This window comes from Bombina bombina, chromosome 3, assembly GCF_027579735.1.
Source record: "Bombina bombina isolate aBomBom1 chromosome 3, aBomBom1.pri, whole genome shotgun sequence".
Classification (NCBI taxonomy): domain Eukaryota; kingdom Metazoa; phylum Chordata; class Amphibia; order Anura; family Bombinatoridae; genus Bombina; species Bombina bombina.
The window spans coordinates 1,132,157,094-1,132,182,368 of NC_069501.1; the positions used below are offsets into that span (position 1 = coordinate 1,132,157,094).

A 25,275-nucleotide genomic window follows, 5' to 3' on the forward strand; every position below is an offset into this window, starting at 1 on the left:
GCAGAGGTTGGAGGGGTGGGGGGCCAGCTTGTCAGCACTCAGGCAATATGCCGCACACATCATCAAATTGGTCTGCATGGCTGTCGTCCCAGAAGGAAGCCTCTTCTAAAGATGATGCACAAGAAAGCCCGCAAACAGTTTGCTGAAGACAAGCAGACTAAGGACATGGATTCCTGGAACCATGTCCTGTGGTCCGATGAGACCAAGATAAACTTATTTGGTTCAGATGGTGTCAAGCGTGTGTGGCGGCAACCAGGTGAGGAGTACAAAGACAAGTGTGTTGGAGTGTCATGGTCTGGGCCTGCATGAGTGCTGCCGGCAGTGGGGAGCTACAGTTCATTGACGGAACCATGAATGCCAAAATGTACTGTGACATACTGAAGCAGAGCATGATCCCCTCCCTTCGGAGACTGGGCCACAGGGTATTATTCCAACATAACGACCCCAAACACACCTCCAAGACAACCACTGCCTTGCTAAAGAAGCTGAGGGTAAAGGTGATGGACTGGCCAAGCATGTCTCCAGACATAAACCCTATTGAGCATCTGTGGGCATCCTCAAACGGAAGGTGGGGGAGCACAAGTTCTCTAACATCCACCAGCGTTGTCATGGAGGAGTGGAAGAGGACTCCAGTGGCCACCTGTGAAGCTCTGGTGAACTCCATGCCCAAGAGGGTTAAGGCAGTGCTGGAAAAAATTGTTGGCCACACAAAATATTGACACATTGGGCCCAATTTGAACATTTCCACTTAGGGGTGTACTCACTTTTGTTGCCAACGGTTTAGACATTAATGGCTGTGTGTTGAGTTATTTTGAGGGGACAGAAAAAAATAGGTTATTTTTCTTTCCTTGGTAAACATTTTGATTATTAATTAGAATGAGTGTATTTAATAATATATTACTTCCATTACTATTAAGCATAAACTTATGTAGCTATTAAAGTTCTGATTAATTTATTAAAAATGGCTTGTAGTAATTAAATGTGTGTGTATGTATTCTTTTTTTTTTTTTTTTTAAAAAAACAAATGTTAAATCACCCTAAATTCTTTTTTCTATAAATGCAGCGTCAGAAGGCTGTGAACTTAAATATGAACATTGCAGACCTCAGTAATGCCTTCCTCATGGGAACCAGCCTACCCAATAGAATTGATAAAGACATGATACCTGAACATATACGCTCTCAGTTTTCCTGGAATGGAAAATATATACAGATCAGTGGTTTACATGCAGATTCACCTGATGATTTGGTAAGGAATATATACAGAATGTTGAGTGTACAAATTAGAATCTATAAAGATTGTATTTATGACTATTGAGAATTAAGTGTACCTTATTGTACTGTCATCGAGGCTTAATGTACGCATTATTCCGACACCATCTTTCCTTCAGTTTGAGCTTAACTTGCAACCAATAAAAACTCCTTAAAGGGGCACTATTGTAAAATAGCTTTTACCAAATCTGCTTTCAATGACTTGTTATACCAGGCGTTGTATTTATAGAAAACTACTCCTTTAGATTTATTTTGTATTTTAAAAGGCTGTTTTTGCTTATTGCAACATGAACTCATTGCTCTCAAGAAAATACATATTCATATGGGTTGAGGCTGCAGAAACAGCATAACTCCTTATCTTATCAGTTTCTATGCACACACAGGCCAATACTGACATTCTATGCAGCTGGTATAACAAGTCACAGGCAGGTAGATTATAAATTAATTGCACTCTAAGCACTAGGAACACACTTCAAAAGGTAACAGCAAAAACCAACCTCCCAAATGTTGCCGTTACCTTTTTGCTTACATAGCAGCTTGTGTAGGTAATACTGCTGTATTCATATTTATCAATGTAGGCGGAGGTTTCATAAGCAAAAGCAGTCATTTCAAATGAAACAATAAAGATAAAGGAGATATTTGTAAATAATTTACTAATCCCCAACAGGTAAATTAGATCATTGGGAGCACATTGAAAAAGAGAAAATGTATAGTGAAATAAAATACACCACTTTAGCTTCCCATGGTAATTTTTTTTTTTGGCACTATGTTCTTATGATTCAGAGTATTGTAATTGGTCTTCCTAGTTTTAACAGACACCATATCAAACTAGCTAACTTTGCTGTAAGACAAAATATTGCTGCATGTTGCTTTGTTTATTCAATTTACCATCTAAAAATTAAAAGCTGCTTTCTTATACGATCCACATCTGCTATCACATATTAAGGTTTATAGCACTTTGTGTATTATTTTTAAAATAATCTTTAACTATTGTAGTTTATATTTGTAGTATCGGTAGGCGCTCTCCTGTAGGGAATCCTATTTTTTATATACCATCTAAAAATAATATGCCAAAATAAAAATAAATATCTAAACATTGTTGTATGGTATTAAATAATAGCTTACGATTGTGTTTTCTAAACTCTGTTAGGTAAGAGAAGCGGCTTATAAGATTTTCCTTTATCCAAATGCGAACCAAATGAAATATTTGGATCAACTACTTTACAGTAGGAATTTGTTGGCACAGCTGGTTGGTTACCCCACTTTTGGCCACAGAGCGTTACTTGGGACGATGGCCAAAACTCCAGGTAAAATTAGACAAATGTTGAGACACTTTAATTATTTTTTATATTAATTTGGAAAAAAATCACAATTAAAAATTGTTTTGTTTAGCTGCATTAGACTGCTTGAAACATTTTTTTCCCAAGCCCCAGTGCAATGATTCCACATATTATTGCAACCCTATTTTTATACTTGGTCGGAAAATTTACAACAAGATAGCTGAAATTTTCAGCAAAGTGACTAAAAATTTGTGTGTACTTTATTACTAATTGTTGTCAAACACACCCTCTCATACATCACACACCACACTACACACTCTTACAACACACACTCATGTGTGTGTGTGTTATATGAGAGTATGTGGTGTGTGTGTGTCTCATACAACTCACACACTACACATACTCCTATATAACACACACACCAAACACTGTTATACAACATACACACACTGCACAGTGTCATACAACATGCACACACCAAACACTCTTCTACAACGCACACACTCATATTTAGCACATATACACCACACACTGTCATACAACATGTACACCACACACACACACACACACTTATATAACACTCACACACACACACTCCTACAGCACACACCCGCCAAACATGCTCTCCTACAGCACACACACGTCATGACTCAGTAAACCTGGTGTTGCAGCCCAGTAATGGTTCATGACCCGTGGTTTGAAGAACCCTGGTCTAAAGCACTAGTGTTCTACACTTGCCAAAGCGATCTCTACAGACACTTACTAAACTAAACATTATTTACCCAATACGCAGCTTTGAAGACTATGAAATGGGTGTATGTGAATTCAGAATGGGGGAGTCAATTTTGAAAAATTTCCATGTTGTGTTTCTTTCCATATATTTATATTATGTTTATTTTTGCTTTCAGAGACTGTGATGATGTTCCTTGAAAAGCTATCTAGTAGACTGTTTGATCGGTGAGTCAAGAACTTCAAATGTTCTCTTGTTTATGTTGCATGTTAAATAGCTTACTGGTGATACTACATTTTTATTTTTTTCAGAACATTAAAAGATTTTGAAATGATGGCTGGAATGAAAATGAAGCTAAACCCTATGAATCCAGTAAGATATATTTTGATCTTAAAATTATAATGGTATATTTGTATTTGTTTTTTGCAAGTTGATCAGTTTCTGTTATGTGTGCTAGCACAGTGTTTCTTAAATGATTTCCGTAGCACAGAGGTGTGCCAACAATTTTTGCTTGTAAAAAAGTATTTTCTTCTTAAACAGGAAGAGTCCACAGCTGCATTCATTACTTTTGGGAATTCAGAACCAGGCCACCTGGAGGAGGCAAAGACACCCCAGCAAAAGGCTTCAAATAGCTCCCCCACCTCCCTCATCCCCCAGTAATTCTTTGCCTTTCGTCACAAGAGGTTGGCAGGGAAGTGTCAGAAGTTCGAGTTAAGTCGCTTATGGAGGTTAGTACTCTTCGAAATGGGACTGGAGTTTTAAGTAGTCCTGTTGGCCTCTCAGTGAGAGCATGGATGAAGGTTAGAGTCCAGAGATGCAGGGAGAGTTTTTCTGCAAAACCATCCCGACTCTTATTTACAGCTCCTTTGCAATCAGCGTTGACCAGTTTCGCTGCCTGCCTTTGTTCATTCAAGTTCATGTCAGAAGCGAGGCTACTATCTGTCACACTTAAAGGGCTGTGTTCCTGTTCCACGGTGTAGGTTCCGGTAAGATTGTTTCATTTTTCTTCATTATGTGAATGTGATGTTAACGTAAAGGTAGGGTCCCAGTGGGACTCCTTTTATCTTAAGATAAGGAATCATGGGATAATATCCCCTAAGGGGGGTTATTTAACAGGGGGGACTTTAATCATGTTTGTTATGTGGTTCTATCTGCTGAGGTGTAGTAATACTTTCGGCTCATGGCTTTTCAGAACATTAACGGCCTTATCGTCATTTGGAGTGATCTTTAGATTTGCACGCTATTTTATGACTTGCACGGTGCACCTTGTGACCGGGTGCGGTTATGTTGTTTTTCACCGTATGCTGACCATGTGGCGACAGAGAGAGTCTGCTCGTAGGTTGTCTGGTACAGAGGAGGTAGTGAGTGCCCCAGCCATTGGGGGTGTAAAGAAGGTGTCAGTTACCGTTTGTCATTTTTGTAATTCCGTGATGGAGGATTCTGACTTTTTAGACACGAATGTCTCCGATGCGGAGAATGTGTCTTGTGATGAATATGAAATGGCCCGGGTTATCCATGCCCATCAGTTATGTTCCGATTGCCATTCCAGAGTACTCTCTTCTCCTGATTCAGGGTCCTCAGAGTGCGTTGAGCCGTCAGCCCCCGAGGATGCTAGGTCCTGCGAGGCGCTTGTCCCAGAAACTTCCTTTGCTACGCAAGCAGGTGTCCCTTTGGTTTTTACTCCTCCGGAAGGTGGCCGGTTTCCTCCAGAGGTTACGGCACAGTTCCGCATTGCCATATCTGTGCCCTTGGCTCATTTGTATCTCCCAAGTGAAATATTTTTAAGATACTGTCTGTGTTCTGTCCACCAGGGCCCGCTGGAAGGAGGATTTCCTGATTCAGTTCGGCCTCCTGGGGAAGCGGGGGGCCTCTGAAGCTTCAGGGGCCCCAACCTTGGGGCTAGAGTCGTTTGTCGATCCGGCAAGGGATCATTTTGCCTTTATAGGTTGGCATGTCTTTGTGTCCTACTAAGACATATTTTGGCGTTGCTAGAGGATCCCAGTCCTAGTGGGCCGAGGGATTCGAGGCCTTAGATGCTGAATGGCAACCTGGATAGACGTTTTGGGGATGAAGCTAATCTCCTTATCGTCTCTGTTTTTCTTTATTTTATGTATGTTCCAGTTCTGAGCTTGGGTGAAGGGGGCCTTTTGATCGGCTGGTCTGGTTGGGCGTACCCTTTTTTCCCTTGGGCGTTCACCCATGGGTGCTGCCTTACTTTTATTATAGATCCAGATAGGATGTATTTGATATATTTGTATAAAGCTCATGACTGATATAACTTTCGTTTTGAGAACATTCTTTCTCTGGAACCAATACTTGCGATTTTGCGGTCGCATGGGCACTTCCTCGGAAGTTGCGCACTTTGGTTAAGTCCGAGGTTATGTTTTCTATTTCATATTATCGAGTCTTCGGGTTGCTTTTTCTTGGACCTTAGACAGATTCTGAAATGCTCTTATATCAGGCAGGTACTGGTCGGGTGCTATCTGCTGTTCTTGGGTTCATGTCGCCCTCGTGGTGCTGATTGGCTTTACCAAAAAAATAAAAAAAATAAAAAAATAATAATAAGGCCTAGTGTTATGGACTCCGGACTCGGATCGGAGGGTTGTGTGTGCCGATATAGGTTGGTTTTTGCTGGCAATATTGCTTGAGATACGTGACCAACTTTTTTAGATGATATTGTGGTTTATAGGTTCCCTGAGGACTCGGAACAGTGTTTTTCCATTCATTTGGAAGTCTGGTAATGTGATTGATTTCCGGAGGTTTAGTATCTGATTAGTGGACGTTTGCGTCTTCACTTGCAGTATCTCCAGATGACGACTCTTGTAGCCTAGTAGCATTCTTTTTGTGGTGGCGAGGTTTCCTTCCCTCCCGTCTTGGGTTGGGTCATTTGTCATGGAAGAGTGGACGTGTCCTTTTTATCAGTGTTTCGTTTGCTCTAGTGCGTGGAGTGCAGGGGTCTCCCTGCCGTTCTACCAGGAGCTGCGAGGCTCCCGTTGATGTTCCATTCAAAGATGTAAATGGGAGATCCATCCTGCAGGGATCTCTGGAGACTATCGTCTGTTCAAGATAAAGTCTGCCCCTTGTCATACCATGGTCTTTGACTCTCAGGTACTACCCGTCTATCTTTTTGAAAATCATCAGGTAAGCATAATTTATGTTTCTTTTTAAAGACACGATGAGTCCACGGATTTCATCCTTACTTGTGGGATTACGCCTCCTGGTCAGCAGGAGGAGGCAAAGAGCACCACAGCAGAGCTGTATATATAGCTCCTCCCTTCCCTCCCACTCCAGTCATTCTCTTTGCCTGTGTTAGTGATAGGAAGAGGCAAAGTGAGGTGTTAGATTAGATTCTTCAATCAAGAGTTTATTATTTTAAAAGTAGTGCCAGAGAGTGCTACTTTGTTCTGGGGTGTAGCCGTAGTCCAGATAAGTCTCTAGCGTAGAGCATTTGGTGGCTTTAAAGCAATGGGAACTTGTGGGACATAATTCTCACTGCGCCTCCCATATACTGTTGCTGCCCTATCCTGGAAAAAATCTGAGGGATTTTACTCAGTATTTTTCCTGTAATCTACAGGTCCATGTGAGCAGTAGGACTTCACACACCTGGGTGCTGCCTTTGCTGTCGGCAGATTGTGAGGTAAGTGCCATTTTTTATTTCTGGGCTTAGAAGAAAGAAGGACTTAGAAGGAATTGGCCTCTCACGTTGTAATTGGGCAGCCCTTAGGGTAAGATATGGGCTCTTTATTTAGTATGCATTCTCATTTAAGTTTGGGACATATAGACAGCACACTTACTTCACTTGTCACAGCACTCTCGGCGGTGGTATAATTCCAACATGCCGACCGGGAGTTTGCAATACTGACATTGTTCCTGTTGCAGCATACAGCAGCTGTTTACAGAACAGGGGATGGTCACTCACATATTGGGATGAACATGTACGCAATTCAATGACAAACTTATTCACTTGGGCTGAGCAAGATACAGGGTCTCAGAAGATGTGTTTGCTTGGGTCACAGGACAATAAACTGTGTCAAAATTTGCCCCCAGATGAATAGAGTGTGGTTCTATAGCTACCAGTGACCTATTTCTAAATAATAATGGCGACCGGGAGATCATTGCTGTAACGCCCATGAAGGGCGGGGCTATGTTAGGCGCTCTTTGGAGCTGCACTAGGGTCTATATCTATATATTTTATAGATGGGACTGGGAACCCAAGTTGTTTCATGCACACGTAGGGCGGGGCTATGTTAGGCACTCTTGGGAGCTGCACTAGGGTCTCTAGCTTATGGATGGGACCGGGAGCCCGAGTTGTTTCACGCCCATGAAGGGCGGGGCTATGTTTGGTGCTCTTCTGAGCTGCACTAGGGTCTATTACTGAATGTTACCTTGGTAGGACCGGGAGCCCGAGTTGTATCATGCCCGCGAGGGGCAGCACTATGATTAAGGCCATGTTAGGCTGCGCTCTCATAAGCAATTTCAGTATCGGAGAGTAATGTCTTCATTTATTTCTATCTTTGTCCTTATTCTTTCAGTCTGGACAAGCGCTACAGCTGCGCTCCAGATCTGTTTTTATACAGAGTTAGACAGATCTGGACAGCTTTACAGCTGCGCTCCAGGTATGTCTTTGTACAGAGTTAGGCAGATCCGGAGAGCGCTACAACTGCGCTCCAGATCTGTTTTTCTTAAGTGTTGTAGGTACAGGCTCTGATGGTTTGATTCAGAGGCTTTCAAATAGTGGTATGGGAGACGGCACCTATGTATTTCTTGTCCTGGGGCATGGAGCAGGACTAGCCAAGTCCCAATATAGTATTCAAATAAGTAGATTTCCAGCCTCCAGGATGCAATTAAAAGACCTTTATTTCCTTTTCATAGGGTCCATAAAGAAACTCAACAACGTTTCAAACCACACACTGTTTCTTAGTCATGTCTAATTACCTATGTACAGGTGTGCCTTTTATACCTGACAAAAAGCAATATTGCCATCTTGTGATCTTATGCTAAAATTACATGTGTTTAATATCACAAAAAAAGTTTTGTTTCCTTTCTATCTTTTTTTGTATTTATCACATGTATGCATTAAAATAATCCTTTAAAATTATAAAATAAAAAACCTATACATACCACTAAAATCAAAATCAAAACACAACAGATATAGCTAAACAAATTGAACCTTTGCAGACATCTTTTATATTATAAAAATAGTGACCAATCAAAATCTTTATTGAGACCATTGGGTTCTAAAGTGATTAACTTATTTATCCAGAACATTTCTTTCCTTTTTAATATATGTTCTCTGTCACCTCCTCTCCTTGGTTTATCTATCTGGTCTATCACCTGAAAACGTAATTGACTTATATTATGTCGATAACGAAAAACAAACTAAAATAAAAAAAAAGGGTTGCTTTTTAAATTTAAAAAGACAGTAACGTTTTTTCTGTACTAAATTTTTAAGGAAAAATTGTTTATTTCTGTTTAAAACATACATGTGTCAAAAAAATACGATGATCATTTGCAAAACAAAGATTAAAGGCTTAGGCCTCGTGTTAAATATAGAGTCCATACATATCTCAGATAAGTGAGTTCATAAGGAGTTCAATAGAGTCCAAACTGTAGAACCCCTTTGAAAGATGAACCAGTAAAGTTCCCAACATTGAGGGCCTTGCATTTTCACAATTTTTCCTTCTTTTTTGTAACAAAATAACCAAAGTAAACTAGTAACAGTAAGCATTGAACAGTTATAATTTCCATGTGTGTCCATTAATTCTTGGTCGAAGCTTACATGTATCTGTGTGTTTTCATCTAAACAAATACATCTGGTATCAACGCAATATGACATTAAGGAGTATTAACATCTAAGCCTGGAATGTGAAAGTCTGTGACAACCCATAGAACACAACGTCGTCTTAGGAAAGTAGAGGAATTCGTCTTGAGTAGTCTGTATGTAATTGATTAGTGTATACAAAGGAGTCATGGTAGGGCCCTAAGTGGGTCTAGAATCCCACAGAAACAATATCTCTGCCTGAATGTCTAATTTGTTTATTAAAAGATAGTGATATCTTTCCAGCTTGAGATTGAGTTGTATCTCTTGTATCCACTGAGCTAGGGTGGGAATTTGATTCTTTTTTCCACAGTCTTGGAATTAGTTGATTTCCACTGTTAATCATTATTTGTAGTAGTTTATAGTGTAGTTGTGAGTTAAGTTTGGGGTATTTGTGGAACAGGTAGATAGTCGGGTCGTGAGGCATCAAAGTGCCAATGGTGTTTTGTATATATGGTATAATAGATGTCCAAAATGCTTGAATTTTAGGACAGGCCCACCAAATATGGAATAGCGTGCCCTCTTCCCTACACTGTCTCATGTTGGTTTCTATAAGTTTAGTCGAATGTGCCGACCGTTTCACCGCTGTGAAAATTGAATGCCATTCTGTAATTGGGATTAAACATGGTAAGTCTCTATTCCAAGCTTTAGTAAATGTTGGTAAATCGGTTTCAATTGGTGTAGTCAATAGTTTATATGTACGAGAAATTGTGTGAAAGTTAGAAGAGGAAGAACTGCACAGTATCTCAAATTGTGTTCGCTGCCTATTTAGGTGGGATTTATGTGAGGACTGAAAGTAGTGGCTAAGTTGGAGGTACCGAAACAAATACTGAAAAATCCATTGCCCAAGGATTCCATGGAATGTCTAGGTAGTAAATTACCACCTTCTGTCAATACATAGGCTGGTAACAGAAGATGAATGTCCTTGGTACCTGTGGGGGTGAAAGTGAGTCCCGGTGGAAAGTTATCATTCTGTAGTATAGGTGTCAGTGGGGAGGGTATTGAGGACAAATTAGGGTGTGTTTTAACTATCTCTATCCATGTATTAAAAGTCTCATGTATGATTGGGTTATTAAGGTATTTGGTCTTGGATCGATATATATCAGTCCAACACATAGAGCCCAATTGGGTACAACCGGAGAGATCATGCTCAAGTTTAACCCATTGTTTATGATGATGCTCTTCAAACGAGCACCAATCTATAATTCTTGAAAGAAATATGGCGTTTCTGTATTCCCTTATGTTTGGGACCCCTAAGCCTCCCTGGGTGGTGTTTCTGTATAGGGTTGATTTGGCAATTCTTGGTGGTTTGGCTTTCCAAATATAAGCGTTAATGATTGATTGGAGTTTTGGGATCATGGATTTTGGGAGGGGGATGGGTACAGTCTGTAAAATATATCAAATCTTAGGGAGTAATGTCATTTTAGCTGCTCCTATTCTACCCAACCAGGATATAGTTTTAGGGGACCAAGTCTCAGTGTTTGAGAGTATATGTGATGTTAGTGAGTCATAGTTGAGTTTGATTAACTCCTCTTGAGTTGGGGATAGATATATGCCTAAGTATTTAAAGGATTGAGTATTGAATGTAAATGGGGCAATATATTGGAGGTGTATTAAGTTTGTCTGAGTGACGTGAACTGGTAGAATGACTGACTTCTCATAATTTATAGAAAAATTAGACAAGTCCCCATAGTCCTTGATAATTGAGTGAGCCGCCTTGAGGGATCTTACAGGATTTGTGAGCGTCATAAGGAGGTCGTCTGCAAATAGGGCCAGTTTGTACTCTGAAGTTTCGATTTTAATACCTTCCACTAAATTTGAGGAGCGTAAAATAGCAGCCAGAACTTCCATAGACAAAACAAATAGTAAGGGAGAAAGAGGGCAACCTTGACGGGTACTATCTGACAAGAGGCCATTGACCTTGATTTTGGCTGTAGGGACAGTATATAGTGCAGTAATTTTAGATATAAAATCTTTTGGTAAGCCAAATTTGTGTAAGGTGCATGTCAAAATCGTCCGATCCAACCGATCAAACGCCTTTTCGGTATCTGTAGAGATAAAAAGGGTTGGAATATTGTATTGTATTGTCCTTGGCTTCTCTTTGCGGGACAAACCCTGTTTGGTCATTGTGAATCAGATATGGAAGTGATAAATTCAGTCGATTGGCCAGGATCTTGGAATAGATCTTGAGATCTACATTCAGCAAAGATATAGGTCTAAAGTTTGATGGTGTATCTGTTGGTTTACCCGGATTGGGCAGGACTGTAATAAGTGCCTCCAGCATGCTTGGTGGGAATGGATGTTCTGGGCCTATGGAATTGAAGAGTTGTAAAAGGTGAGGAAAGAGAATTGTTTTTTTAAGTTTTGTAATAGAGATTACGAAAGCCATCCGGCCCAGGGCTTTTACCATTCTTAAGTGACTGAATAGCGATGTATAACTCCTGAGAAGTGATGGCTTGGCTTAGGAGCTGGATGTGTTTAGGATGGACTTGTTGAAGTTGGTCTAATTTTTTTTTGCATTTTTGAGCGTGTTCCTCAATGGGACGGGAAGGACATAGATTATAAAGTTTATTATAATAATTACGAAACTCATTGGCTATTATTTTAGAGTTTGTGGTTTTTGAGGATGCATTAACCTTTAAGGACTGTACATAGGTAGAGGATTGCTTACTTTTAAGAGCTCTAGCCAAGAGTTTTCCCGGTTTGTTCCCTTGTGTAAAGTATTTTTGGCGCAAGAGAAAGGCAGTATTCTGAGCTTTAATATCTAGGAGGTCATTAAGTTGGAGTCTAGCCGCGTTTAACTTATTTAAAATATCTAAGTCTGTGGGGTGACGTTTGTGAGTGTAGTCTAGTTTGTTTATTTCTTGTGAGAGCGTGAGAGCGTGGTTTGTTTGTTTTTAATGGCCTTATGCTTAATTAATATCCCTCTGATAACACATTTATGTGCTTCCCACATAATAATCGGGTTGGATACACTAGGGGAGTTGATATTAAAGTATTCCTGGGGGTCTTTTTCTATTTCTGAAGATATTAAGGGGTCTGACAACAGCAATTCATCAAGCCTCCATAGAAAAGGACGTATTGGGATCGAGGGCCAGAAAAAGGAGCTACTAACAGCTGAGTGGTCTGTCCAACTAGTAGGAATAATAAGAGAATGGCGTAGATTTAATAAGGATAGGTTGTCGGCCATGATGTAATAGAGTCTGGAGTAGGATTTTTTTGGGTTAGAAAAAAACGTGTAATCACATTTCTGTGGGTTTAGATGCCGCCAAGTGTCATGTAGGGTGAGTAGTGATAGGTTATTCCAAACCGAGTGTAGAGTAGTGCCCGGAAGTTTCAGGGTTTGGTTGGAACTATCCATTTTTGGGTCTAGTGGGAGGTTAAAGTCCCCCGCCAGTAACAGCGGGCCCTTTAGATACATTAGTATGGAATTAGTAATATGCTGGAAGAAAGAGGCTTGGTTCGTGTTTGGAGCGTAGATGTTTACAAGTGTTATTGGTTTCCCAAATAATAGGCCGTATAAGCCCAAATACCTCCCTTCCTCATCTTGGTCTTTGTGTATAAGTTCAAATGGGATTGATTTGTGTAAGAGTATACTAACTCCGTTGATTTTTTTTTAGTGTTACTGCTATGAAAATGATTTGGATAATGTGAAGAAAAGTATCTAGGTTCACTACCTTGTTTGAAATGGGTTTCCTGCAGAAACAGTATGCTGCCATTTTTATGGTGTAGGTCATGGAACGCTTTGGACCTTTTAAAGGGGGAATTTAGGCCCTTGGCATTGATTGTGAGTAAGGTAAACAACTGGTCAGGAGTCTTTTGAGTCATTATGTCAATGTATTATGGAGTGAGTTTGGAAGGTATCTCATTAATAAGTCACGGTCAAGGATACTGTTCAGGTTGTATGTTTTGCATAGAGGTGTTACATGGAATAATAATGCATAATAAAACAAGATAACATCAAACATAGTAATGACAAGTAGAAAATTTTTGAACAAAAAATGAACTAAAAGATAGTCCCTGCTTGAAATAGCAAGGATTGCGATAGAATATAGAATTCGTAACCTAATGTTACAATTCATATAGATAACTTAGAGTTCCTAAAAGGGGGCTAGTGGAGCACCAGATTTTGGTAGATCATAAGTCCGTGAAGGCACATTGATAAATCTATCTAAAAAATTTTTTTAGAAGGCATATTGCTACAATATTATTAAACACAAAACTAGTAACAATAAATTAGGAACAGGGACTCTTAGAAATCATGAAAAGGTTAGGGTTCACAAAAATATTGGATCAATCTCACCCATTTTCTGAAGCACTTGCTGTAGTACTTTTCTGTCTCTTACGGGTTGCTGTTTGCCATTGTGTTCTTTGAGGTTTGGAAGCTGTATGAGGTAGAGTATTCAGCTGTTTGGTAATAGGTGCAGATGTGTGGTTGTGGGTTGGAGGTGCAAGATTCAACTCTTTGCAGAAGTCTTAGATATCTCCTGGATCCATGTATGTTTCTTTCATGTAATTAGCAAGAGTCCATGAGCTAGTGACGTATGGGATATACATTCCTACCAGGAGGGGCAAAGTTTCCCAAACCTTAAAATGCCTATAAATACACCCCTCACCACACCCAGAATTCAGTTTTACAAACTTTGCCTCCCATGGAGGTGGTGAAGTAAGTTTGTGCTAGATTCTACGTTGATATGCGCTTCGCAGCAGGCTAGAGCCCGGTTTTCCTCTCAGTGTGCAGTGAATGTCAGAGGGATGTGAAGAGAGTATTGCCTATTTGAATACAATGGTCTTCCTCTAGGGGATCTATTTCATAGGTTCTCTGTTATCGGTCGTAGAGATTTCTTCTCCTACCTCCCTTTTCAGATCGACGATATACTCTTATATACCATTACCTCTACTGATTCTCGTTTCAGTACTGGTTTGGCTATCTACTATATGTAGATGAGTTTCCTGGGGTAAGTAAATCTTATTTTTTGTGACACTCTAAGCTATAGTTGGGCACTTTATATGTAAAGTTCTAAATATATGTGTTTAAACTTATATTTGCCATGATTCAGGATAATCAGTATTCCTTCATTCAGACTGTCAGTTTCATTATTTTGGGATAATGCATATAAATATATATTTCTCCTGTTAAGTGTGGTCAGTCCACTGGTCATCATTACTTCTGGGATATTACTCCTCCCCAACAGGAAGTGCAAGAGGATTCACCCAGCAGAGCTGCCATATAGCTCCTCCCCTCTACGTCACCTCCAGTCATTCTCTTGCACCCAACGAATAGATAGGATGTGTGAGAGGACTATGGTGATTATACTTAGTTTTATACCTTCAATCAAAAGTTTGTTATTTTATAATAGCACCGGAGTGTGTTATTCCTTCTCTGGTAGAATTTGAAGAAGAATCTACCTGAGTTTTTACTATTATTTTAGCCGGTGTAGTTAAGATCATATTGCTGTTTCTCGGCCATCTGAGGAGAGGTAAACTTCAGATCAGGGGACAGCGGGCAGATTAATCTGCAAAGAGGTATGTAGCAGCTTATTATTTTCTGACAATGGAATTGATGAGAAAATTCTGCCATACCGATATAATGTAAACTCAGCCTTAAATGCAGTAGCAGCAACTGGTATCAGGCTGTCATGTATGTATATTTTACACTTCAGTATTCTGGGGAATGGCACTTCACTGGAATTATACTGTGTGCATAAGACTTTAGCCTAATTTGCAGGGACTAGCAACAGGCTTTTTAATAACACTTAATTTATGTTAAACGTTTTTTGCTGGCATGTAAAATCGTTTCATTTTCTGAGGTACTGGGTGAATAAAATATTTTGGGCACTATTTTTTCCACTTGGCAGTTGTTTTATTTAATTTATGACAGTTTACTGATCTCTCTCACTGTTGTGTGTGAGGGGGAGGGGCCTTTTTTGGCGCTTTTGCTACGCATCAAAAAATTCAGTCAGAAGCTCATTGTATTTCCTGCATGATCCGGTTCATCTCTACAGAACTCAGGGGTCTTCAAAACTTGTTTTGAGGGAGGTAATCATTCACAGCAGAGCTGTGAGATTGTAGTTGACTGTGATAAAAAACGTTTATTTCTGTAACTTTTTTTCTGCTATCAGGGTTAGTTATCCTTTGCTAATGGGAACAAGCCTTTGCTAAAATTGTGTTTTTTACAAAGATTTGATGCTATAACTTTTCAGTTTATTAACTTTCAACTGTCATAACTCTTTCTGTGCTTCTTATAGGCACAGTATGTTTTCATATTATAGTAAATTACTTGAAAAGTATTTCCAAGTTGCTAGTTTATTTGCTAGTGTGTTAAACATGTCTGATTCAGAGGAAGACATCTGTGCTATATGTGCTAATGCCAAAGTGGAGCCCAATAGAAATTTATGTACTAACTGCATTGATGCTACTTTAAATAAAAGTCAATCTGTACAAATTGAACACATTTCACCAAACAACGAGGGGAGAGTTATGCCGACTAACTCGCCTCACGTGTCAGTACCTGCATCTCCCGCTCGGGAGGTGCGTGATATTGTGGCGCCGAGTACATCTGGGCGGCCATTACAAATCACATTACAGGATATGGCTACTGTTATGACTGAAGTTTTGGCTAAATTACCAGAACTAAGAGGTAAGCGTGATCACTCTGGGGTGAGAACAGAGTGCGCTGATAATGTTAGGGCCATGTCAGATACTGCGTCACAACTTGCAGAACATGAGGACGGAGAGCTTCATTCTCCGGCTGACGGTTCTGATCCAAACAGATTGGATTCAGATATTTCAAATTTTAAATTTAAGCTGGAAAACCTCCGTGTATTATTAGGGGAGGTGTTAGCGGCTCTGAATGATTGTAACACAGTTGCAATACCAGAGAAGATGTGTAGGTTGGATAAATATTTTGCGGTACCGTCGAGTACTGACGTTTTTCCTATACCTAAGAGACTTACTGAAATTGTTACTAAGGAGTGGGATAGACCCGGTGTGCCGTTCTCACCCCCTCCGATATTTAGAAAGATGTTTCCAATAGACACCACCACACGGGACTTATGGCAAACGGTCCCTAAGGTGGAGGGAGCAGTTTCTACTTTAGCTAAGCGTACCACTATCCCGGTGGAGGATAGCTGTGCCTTTTCAGATCCAATGGATAAAAAGTTAGAGGGTTACCTTAAGAAAATGTTTGTTCAACAAGGTTTTATATTGCAACCCCTTGCATGCATTGCGCCTGTCACGGCTGCAGCAGCATTTTGGTTTGAGTCTCTGGAAGAGACACTTGAATCAGCTCCTTTAGATGAGATTACACACAAGCTTAAAGCTCTAAGTTAGCTAACTCATTTATTTCAGATGCCGTAGTACATTTAACTAAGCTTACGGCTAAGAATTCCGGATTCGCCATTCAGGCGCGCAGAGCACTGTGGCTAAAATCCTGGTCAGCTGACGTTACTTCTAAATCTAAATTACTTAATATACCTTTCAAAGGGCAGACCTTATTCGGGCCCGGATTGAAAGAAATTATCGCTGACATTACAGGAGGTAAAGGCCATGCCCTGCCTCAAGACAGAGCCAAACCTAAGGCTAGACAGTCTAATTTTCGTTCCTTTCGTAATTTCAAAGCAGGAGCAGCATCAACTTCCTCTGCTCCAAAACAGGAAGGAGCTGTTGCTCGCTACAGACAAGGCTGGAGACCTAACCAGTCCTGGAACAAGGGCAAGCAGGCCAGGAAACCTGCTGCTGCCCCTAAGACAGCATGAATTGAGGGCCCCCGATCCGGGAACGGATCTAGTGGGGGGCAGACTTTCTCTCTTCGCCCAGGCTTGGGCAAGAGATGTCCAGGATCCCTGGGCGCTAGAGATAATATCTCAGGGATACCTTCTGGACTTCAAATACTCTCCCCCAAGAGAGAGATTTCATCTGTCAAGGTTGTCAACAAACCAAATAAAGAAAGAGGCGTTTCTACGCTGCGTACAAGAGCTTTTATTAATGGGAGTAATCCATCCGGTTCCACGGTCGGAACAGGGACAAGGGTTTTACTCAAATCTGTTTGTGGTTCCCAAAAAAGAGGGAACTTTCAGGCCAATCCTGGATTTAAAGATCCTAAACAAATTCCTAAGAGTTCCATCGTTCAAAATGGAGACTATTCGGACAATTTTACCCATGATCCAAAAGGGTCAGTACATGACCACAGTGGATTTAAAAGATGCTTACCTTCACATACCGATCCACAAAGATCATTACCGGTATCTAAGGTTTGCCTTTCTAGACAGGCATTACCAGTTTGTAGCTCTTCCATTCGGATTGGCTACGGCTCCAAGAATCTTCACAAAGGTTCTGGGTGCTCTTCTGGCGGTACTAAGACCGCGAGGAATTTCGGTAGCTCCGTACCTAGACGACATTCTGATACAAGCTTCAAGCTTTCAAACTGCCAAGTCTCATACAGAGTTAGTACTGGCATTTCTAAGGTCGCATGGTTGGAAGGTGAACGAAAAGATGAGTTCTCTCTTTCCACTCACAAGAGTTCCCTTCCTGGGGACTCTTATAGATTCTGTAGAAATGAAAATTTACCTGACAGAAGACAGGTTAACAAAACTTCAAAGTGCATGCCGTGTCCTTCATTCCATTCAACACCCGTCAGTGGCTCAATGCATGGAGGTAATCGGCTTAATGGTAGCGGCAATGGACATAGTACCCTTTGCACGCCTACACCTCAGACCGCTGCAATTGTGCATGCTAAGTCAGTGGAATGGGGATTACTCAGACTTGTCCCCTTCTCTGAATCTGGATCAAGAGACCAGAAATTCTCTTCTATGGTGGCTTTCTCGGCCACATCTGCCATTCAGCAGGCCAGACTGGACAATAGTAACAACAGACGCCAGCCTACTAGGTTGGGGCGCTGTCTGGAATTCTCTGAAGGCTCAGGGACAATGGAATCAGGAGGAGAGTCTCCTACCAATAAACATTCTGGAATTGAGAGCAGTTCTCAATGCCCTTCTGGCTTGGCCCCAGTTGACAACTCGGGGGTTCATCAGGTTTCAGTCGGACAACATCACGACTGTAGCCTACATCAACCATCAGGGAGGGACAAGAAGCTCCCTAGCAATGATGGAAGTATCAAAGATAATTCGCTGGGCAGAGTCTCACTCTTGCCACCTGTCAGCAATCCACATCCCGGGAGTGGAGAACTGGGAGGCGGATTTTTTAAGTCGTCAGACTTTTCATCCGGGGGAGTGGGAACTTCATCCGGAGGTCTTTGCCCAAATACTTCGGCATTGGGGCAAACCAGAGATAGATCTCATGGCGTCTCGACAGAACGCCAAGCTTCCTCGTTATGGGTCCAGATCCAGGGATCCGGGAGCGGTCCTGATAGATGCCTTGACAGCACCTTGGACCTTCAGGATGGCTTATGTGTTTCCACCCTTCCCGATGCTTCCTCGATTGATTGCCAGAATCAAACAGGAGAGAGCATCAGTGATTCTAATAGCGCCTGCATGGCCACGCAGGACTTGGTATGCAGATCTGGTGGACATGTCATCCTGTCCACCTTGGTCTCTACCTCTGAAACAGGACCTTCTGATACAGGGTCCTTTCAAACATCAAAATCTAATTTCTCTGAAGCTGACTGCTTGGAAATTGAACGCTTGATTTTATCAAAACGTGGTTTTTCTGAGTCAGTTATTGATACCTTAATACAGGCTAGGAAGCCTGTTACCAGAAAGATTTACCATAAGATATGGCGCAAATACTTATATTGGTGCGAATCCAACAGTTACTCATGGAGTAAGTTTAGGATTCCGAGGATATTGTCTTTTCTACAAGAAGGTTTGGAAAAGGGTTTATCCGCTAGTTCCTTAAAGGGACAGATTTCAGCTCTGTCCATTCTTTTACACAAACGTCTGTCAGAAGTTCCGGACGTTCAAGCTTTTTGTCAGGCTTTAACTAGGATCAAGCCTGTGTTTAAAGCTGTTGCTCCGCCATGGAGTTTGAACTTAGTTCTTAATGTTTTACAGGGTGTTCCGTTTGAACCCCTTCATTCCATAGATATTAAGCTGTTATCTTGGAAAGTTCTATTTTTAATGGCGATTTCCTCGGCTCGAAGAGTCTCTGAATTATCTGCCTTACATTGTGATTCCCCTTATCTGATTTTTCATTCAGACAAGGTAGTTCTGCGTACTAAACCTGGGTTCCTACCTAAGCTGGTCACTAACAGGAATATCAATCAAGAGATTGTGGTTCCATCTTTGTGTCCTAATCCTTCTTCGAAGAAGGAACGTCTACTACACAATCTAGATGTAGTCCGTGCCCTGAAATATTATCTACAGGCAACTAAGGATTTTCGACAAACGTCTTCCCTGTTTGTCGTTTATTCTGGTCAGAGGAGAGGTCAAAAAGCTTCGGCTACTTCTCTCTCTTTTTGGCTTCGTAGCATAATACGGTTAGCCTATGAGACTGCTGGACAGCAGCCTCCTGAAAGAATTACAGCACATTCTACTAGAGCTGTGGCTTCCACTTGGGCCTTTAAAAATGAGGCTTCTGTTGAACAGATTTGCAAGGCTGCAACTTGGTCTTCTCTTCATACTTTTTCCAAATTTTACAAATTTGACACTTTTGCTTCTTCGGAGGCTGTTTTTGGGAGAAAGGTTCTTCAGGCAGTGGTTCCTTCCGTATAAAGAGCCTGCCTGTCCCTCCCGTCATCCGTGTACTTTAGCTTTGGTATTGGTATCCCAGAAGTAATGATGACCCGTGGACTGACCACACTTAACAGGAGAAAACAAAATTTATGCTTACCTGATAAATTCCTTTCTCCTGTAGTGTGGTCAGTCCACGGCCCGCCCTGTTTTTTACGGCAGGTAAATATTTTTTAAATTATACTCCAGTCACCACTACACCCTTTGGCTTCTCCTTTCTCGTTGGTCCTTGGTCGAATGACTGGAGGTGACGTAGAGGGGAGGAGCTATATGGCAGCTCTGCTGGGTGAATCCTCTTGCACTTCCTGTTGGGGAGGAGTAATATCCCAGAAGTAATGATGACCCGTGGACTGACCACACTACAGGAGAAAGGAATTTATCAGGTAAGCATAAATTTTGTTTTTTTCTTACCTTGAAAAATTTTCAATTGACTATTTTTTCCTGCGGGCTGTTAGGCTCGCGGGGGCAGAAAATGCTTAATTTTATTGCGTCATTTTTGGCGCAAACTTTTTTGGCGCAAAATTTTGTCATTTCCGGCGCCGTAATTGACGCCGGAAGTTGTATTCAGTTAACGTAATTTTTTTGACGCATGTGTATTCAGACAATTATTTTGCGTCAAAAAATGTGGGCGTCGGTTTTGGCGCCAACAAATATGAGCGTTGTACTTAGCGCCAATAATGTGGGCGTCATTCTTGGCGCCAAAAAATGTGGGCGTCTCTTTTTTGTTCCACTTTTTTCTCACATTATTTAAGTCTCATTTTTTCATTGCTTCTGGTTCTAGAAGCTTGTTATTTTGCATTTTTTCCCATACCTGAAACTGTCATTTAAGGAATTTGATAATTTTGCTTTATATGTTGTTTTTTTCTATTACATATTGCAATATTTCTCGTACACTGTTCCTGTTTCAAAACATACTGAGGGATTCCTGTTAACTGAGTTCAGTCCTACCAAAGCTAAGTTCATTTATTTTAAATGTTATAAATGTTTATCTTTAGCTATGGTTTGTTATAAGTTATCATGATAAACTTTTACATGCAGAATCCATTAGTATTTATGCTTTATGTATTGCTATTCTTTTTACATCTTATGTACATGATATACTTAGAAAATTTATAAAAATATTTTTCTGATTCTATGCTAAAGGCTTTGTCTGACTTTGCGCCTTCTAATAAAATTTTTAGGTCTTTTTCAAACTTCTTTTTTAATTGATGAAGTTTCAAATGACCAACAACATACTGAATTATCCTTCTCTGATGATGTTTTTTCTCATTCAGAACTTTCTTCATCAGATATTGACACTAACAAATCTACTTTTTTATTTTTTATTAGAGTACATTTGTTTTTTATTGAAAGGTGTTGATTATTTTGGATATTGAGGTAACTAGTTCTTTTTCAAGACTAGCTAACATTTTATTTCTGCTTATTTTATCTTCTGTGTTTTCAGAGGTTTTTTTCCAGTTCTTCATACTAGGGAATGGAATAGGCTAAGAATTTTCTTCCTTCTTCAAAGGTTTTAAATTATATTCTTTGACGGCAGTTAATTTCAATTTTGAGGGTTCTCCAATTTAATGGGGCTACCTCTACTTCTGCTAAATATGCTGTTGTTTCTATAGCAAAATAGTATATATTTTCCTTTTAGATGGTTGTATCTTATTTAAGGAAAATTATTTATTTTAAGGTACTTTTCTTGGACCTGTGATTTATTTGGATGATGTTGCAATTGCTTCATTTTTCTGTTTACTTTAAGATCAAGTATCAGATTATGTTTTATTTAGCATTGTTAAAGGGACAAAGTCTACTGCTCATTTGAGGTTCAGACTGGGTGCTGTTGCATTTGTCTTGTTGTCTTGCATTTGTTTATGCAAGTCCGGTGTGTTGACTGGTCCTTTAACTGGATTAACATGCTAATAATTTAATTTGTATCTTCATTTTTTTTGAATATTTTCACAAATGAGGTTTAATCTATGCCTTTTAGCTGTTTTAGCTAGAAGAATTTTGTGATTTCTAAAAAATCCTTATTTTCTCTTGTTAAGTGTGTTCAGTCCACGGGTCATCCATTACTTATGGGATATATTCTCCTTCCCAACAGGAAGTTGCAAGAGGATCACCCAAGCAGAGCTGCTATATAGCTCCACCCCTCACATGTCATACCCAGTCATTCTCTTGCAAGTCTCAACAAAGGAGGTTGTGAGAAGAGATAGGAGTTTTTTACTTAACATTCTTCAATCAAAAGTTTATTATTTTAATATAGCACCGGAGTGTGCTGTTTGTTCTCTCAGGCAGTATTTAGAAGAAGAATCTGCCTGCGTTTTTCTATGATCTTAGCAGACGTAACTAAGATCCACTGGCTGTTCTCGCACATTCTGAGGAGTGGGGTAACTTCAGAGAAGGGAATAACATGCGGGGTCCCCCGCAAATGAGGTATGTGCAGTAAAATATTTTCTAGGAATGGAATTGACTATGAAAACACTGCTGTTACCCATATGACGTAAGTACAGCCTTTAATGCAGTAGTAGCGACTGGTATCAGGCTGATAAATGTATGCGCAGTTGAGTTATTTTCTAGGGACTAGAATTTGACTTTAAATACTGTTAGTACTGAAATAAATGTATGAGCCTTTCACTGCAGTAGAAGCGACTGGTAGCAGGCTTAATGATAACTTTGCATAACACTGAAAAGTTGTTTTTAAAACGTTTACTGGCATGTTATTCGTTTTGTGAGGTACTTTGGTGATAAATCTTTTTGGGCATGATTTTTTTCCACATGGCTAACGTATATTTCTGCATAGAAACCGTTATATCAGGTCTCCCACTGTTGTAATAGGAGTGGGAGGGACCTTTTTTAGCGCCTTGTTGCGCAGTTAAAATTCTAGCACAGTCTTCCTGCTTCTTCCTATTTGATCCAGGACGTCTCCAGAGAGCTCAGGGGTCTTCAAAATTCATTTTTGAGGGAGGTAATCAGTCACAGCAGACCTGTGACAGTGTGTTTGACTGTGAGAAAAGTGTTAAATCTTAAATTGATTATCCGTTTTGGGTATTGAGGGGTTAATCATCCTTTTGCTAATGGGTGCAATCCTCTGCTAATTTCTTACATTTACTGTTAAAAATTTGGTTGCTATAACTGTATTAGTTCATTGTTATTTCAACTGTGACAGTTTTTTTGTGTTTTTAAAAGCGCTGCAGCGTTTTTTATATTGCTTGTAAACTTATTGAAAGAAATTTCCAAGCTTGATAGCTTCATTGCTAGTCTGTTTAAACATGTCTGACACAGATGAATCTGCTTGCTCATTATGTTTAAAAGCCAATGTGGAGCCCAATAGAAATATGTGTACCAATTGTATTGATGTTACTTTAAATAAAAGTCTGTCTTTACCGGTAAAGAAATTATCACCAGACAACGAGGGGGAAGTTATGCCGCCTAACTCTCCTCACGTGTCAGTACCTTCGCCTCCCGCTCAGGAGGTGCGTGAGATTGTGGCGCCAAGTACATCAAGGCACTTACAAATCACTTTACAAGATATGGCTAATGTTATGAAAGAAGTATTATCTAATTTGCCTGAGTTAAGAGGCAAGCGCGATAGCTCTGGGTTAAGGACAGAGCGCGCTGATGATCTGAGGGCCATGTCTGACACTGCGTCACAATTTGCAGAACATGAGGACGGAGAGCTTCATTCTGTGGGTGACGGATCTGATCCAGGGAGACCGGATTCAGAAATATCAAATTTTAAATTTAAGCTTGAGAACCTCCGTGTATTGCTAGGGGAGGTATTAGCGGCTCTGAATGATTGCGACACGGTTGCAATCCCAGAGAAATTATGTAGGCTGGATAAATACTATGCGGTACCGGTGTGTACTGACGTTTTTCCTATACCTAAAAGGCTTACAGAGATTATTAGCAAGGAGTGGGATAAACCCGGTGTGCCTTTTTCCCCTCCTCCGATATTTAGAAAGATGTTCCCAATAGACGCCACCACACGAGACTTATGGCAGACGGTCCCTAAGGTGGAGGGAGCAGTTTCTACTTTAGCCAAGCGTACTACTATTCCGGTGGAGGATAGTTGTGCTTTCTCAGATCCAATGGATAAAAAATTAGAAGGTTACCTTAAGAAAATGTTTGTTCAACAAGGTTTTATATTACAGCCCCTTGCATGCATTGCGCCCGTCACTGCTGCAGCGGCATTCTGGTTTGAGTCTCTGGAAGAGGCTATTCGCACAGCACCATTGGAGGAGACTATGAACAGGTTTAAAGCCCTTAAGCTAGCTAATGCATTTGTTTCGGATGCCGTTGTGCATTTAACCAAACTAACGGCTAAGAACTCCGGATTCTCCATCCAGGCGCGCAGAGCGCTATGGCTTAAATCCTGGTCAGCAGATGTAACTTCTAAATCTAAATTGCTTAATATTCCTTTCAAAGGGCAAACCTTATTCGGGCCCGGCTTGAAGGAGATTATTGCTGACGTTACTGGAGGTAAGGGTCACACCCTTCCTCAGGACAGGGCCAAATCAAAGGCCAAACAGTCTAGTTTTCGTGCCTTTCGTAATTTCAAGGCAGGAGCAGCATCAACTTCCTCCGCTCCAAAACAGGAAGGAACTGCTGTTCGTTACAGACAGGGTTGGAAAAGCAACCAGTCCTGGAACAAGGGCAAGCAGGCCAGAAAGCCTACTTCTGCCCCTAAGACAGCATGAAGAGAGGGCCCCCTATCCGGAAACGGATCTAGTGGGGGGCAGACTTTCTCTCTTCGCCCAGGCTTGGGCAAGAGATGTCCAGGATCCCTGGGCGTTGGAGATTATATCTCAGGGACTTCTGGACTTCAAAGCTTCTCCTCCACAAGGGAGATTTGATCTTTCAAGGTTATCAGCAAATAAAGAAAGAGGCTTTTCTTCACTGTGTACAAGACCTCCTAGTAATGGGGGTGATCCACCCAGTTCCGCGGACGGAACAAGGGCAGGGATTTTACTCAAATCTGTTTGTGGTTCCCAAGAAAGAGGGTACCTTCAGACCAATCTTGGACCTAAAAATCTTAAACAAATTCCTAAGAGTTCCATCATTCAAAATGGAAACTATTCGAACCATCCTACCCATGATCCAAGAGGGTCAGTACATGACCACAGTGGACTTAAAGGATGCCTACCTTCACATACCGATTCACAAAGATCATTATCGGTACCTAAGGTTTGCCTTTCTAGACAGGCATTACCAGTTTGTAGCTCTTCCCTTCGGGTTAGCTACGGCCCCGAGAATTTTTACAAAGGTTCTGGGCTCGCTTCTGGCGGTTCTAAGACCGCGAGGCATAGCGGTGGCTCCGTACCTAGACATTCTGATACAAGCGTCAAGTTTTCAAAATGCAAAGTCTCATACAGAGATAGTTCTAGCATTTCTGAGGTCGCATGGGTGGAAAGTGAACATGGAAAAGAGTTCTCTGTTACCACTCACAAGGGTTCCCTTTCTAGGGACTCTTATAGATTCTGTAGAGATGAAGATTTACCTGAC

At 40.8% G+C, this 25,275-nt stretch overlaps 1 protein-coding gene across 1 annotated transcript in view; it reads left to right on the top strand.

Annotated features, from left to right (window-relative positions):
- Positions 1 to 25,275, top strand: part of MIPEP (mitochondrial intermediate peptidase) — a 506,392-nt gene that overhangs the window by 85,234 nt on the left and 395,883 nt on the right. The window contains exons 6-9 of the mRNA XM_053708504.1: positions 1,064 to 1,246; positions 2,420 to 2,576; positions 3,458 to 3,506; positions 3,591 to 3,651. Coding sequence (XP_053564479.1) covers positions 1,064 to 1,246; positions 2,420 to 2,576; positions 3,458 to 3,506; positions 3,591 to 3,651 — 450 coding nt within the window. The remainder of the gene's footprint in view (positions 1 to 1,063; positions 1,247 to 2,419; positions 2,577 to 3,457; positions 3,507 to 3,590; positions 3,652 to 25,275) is intronic.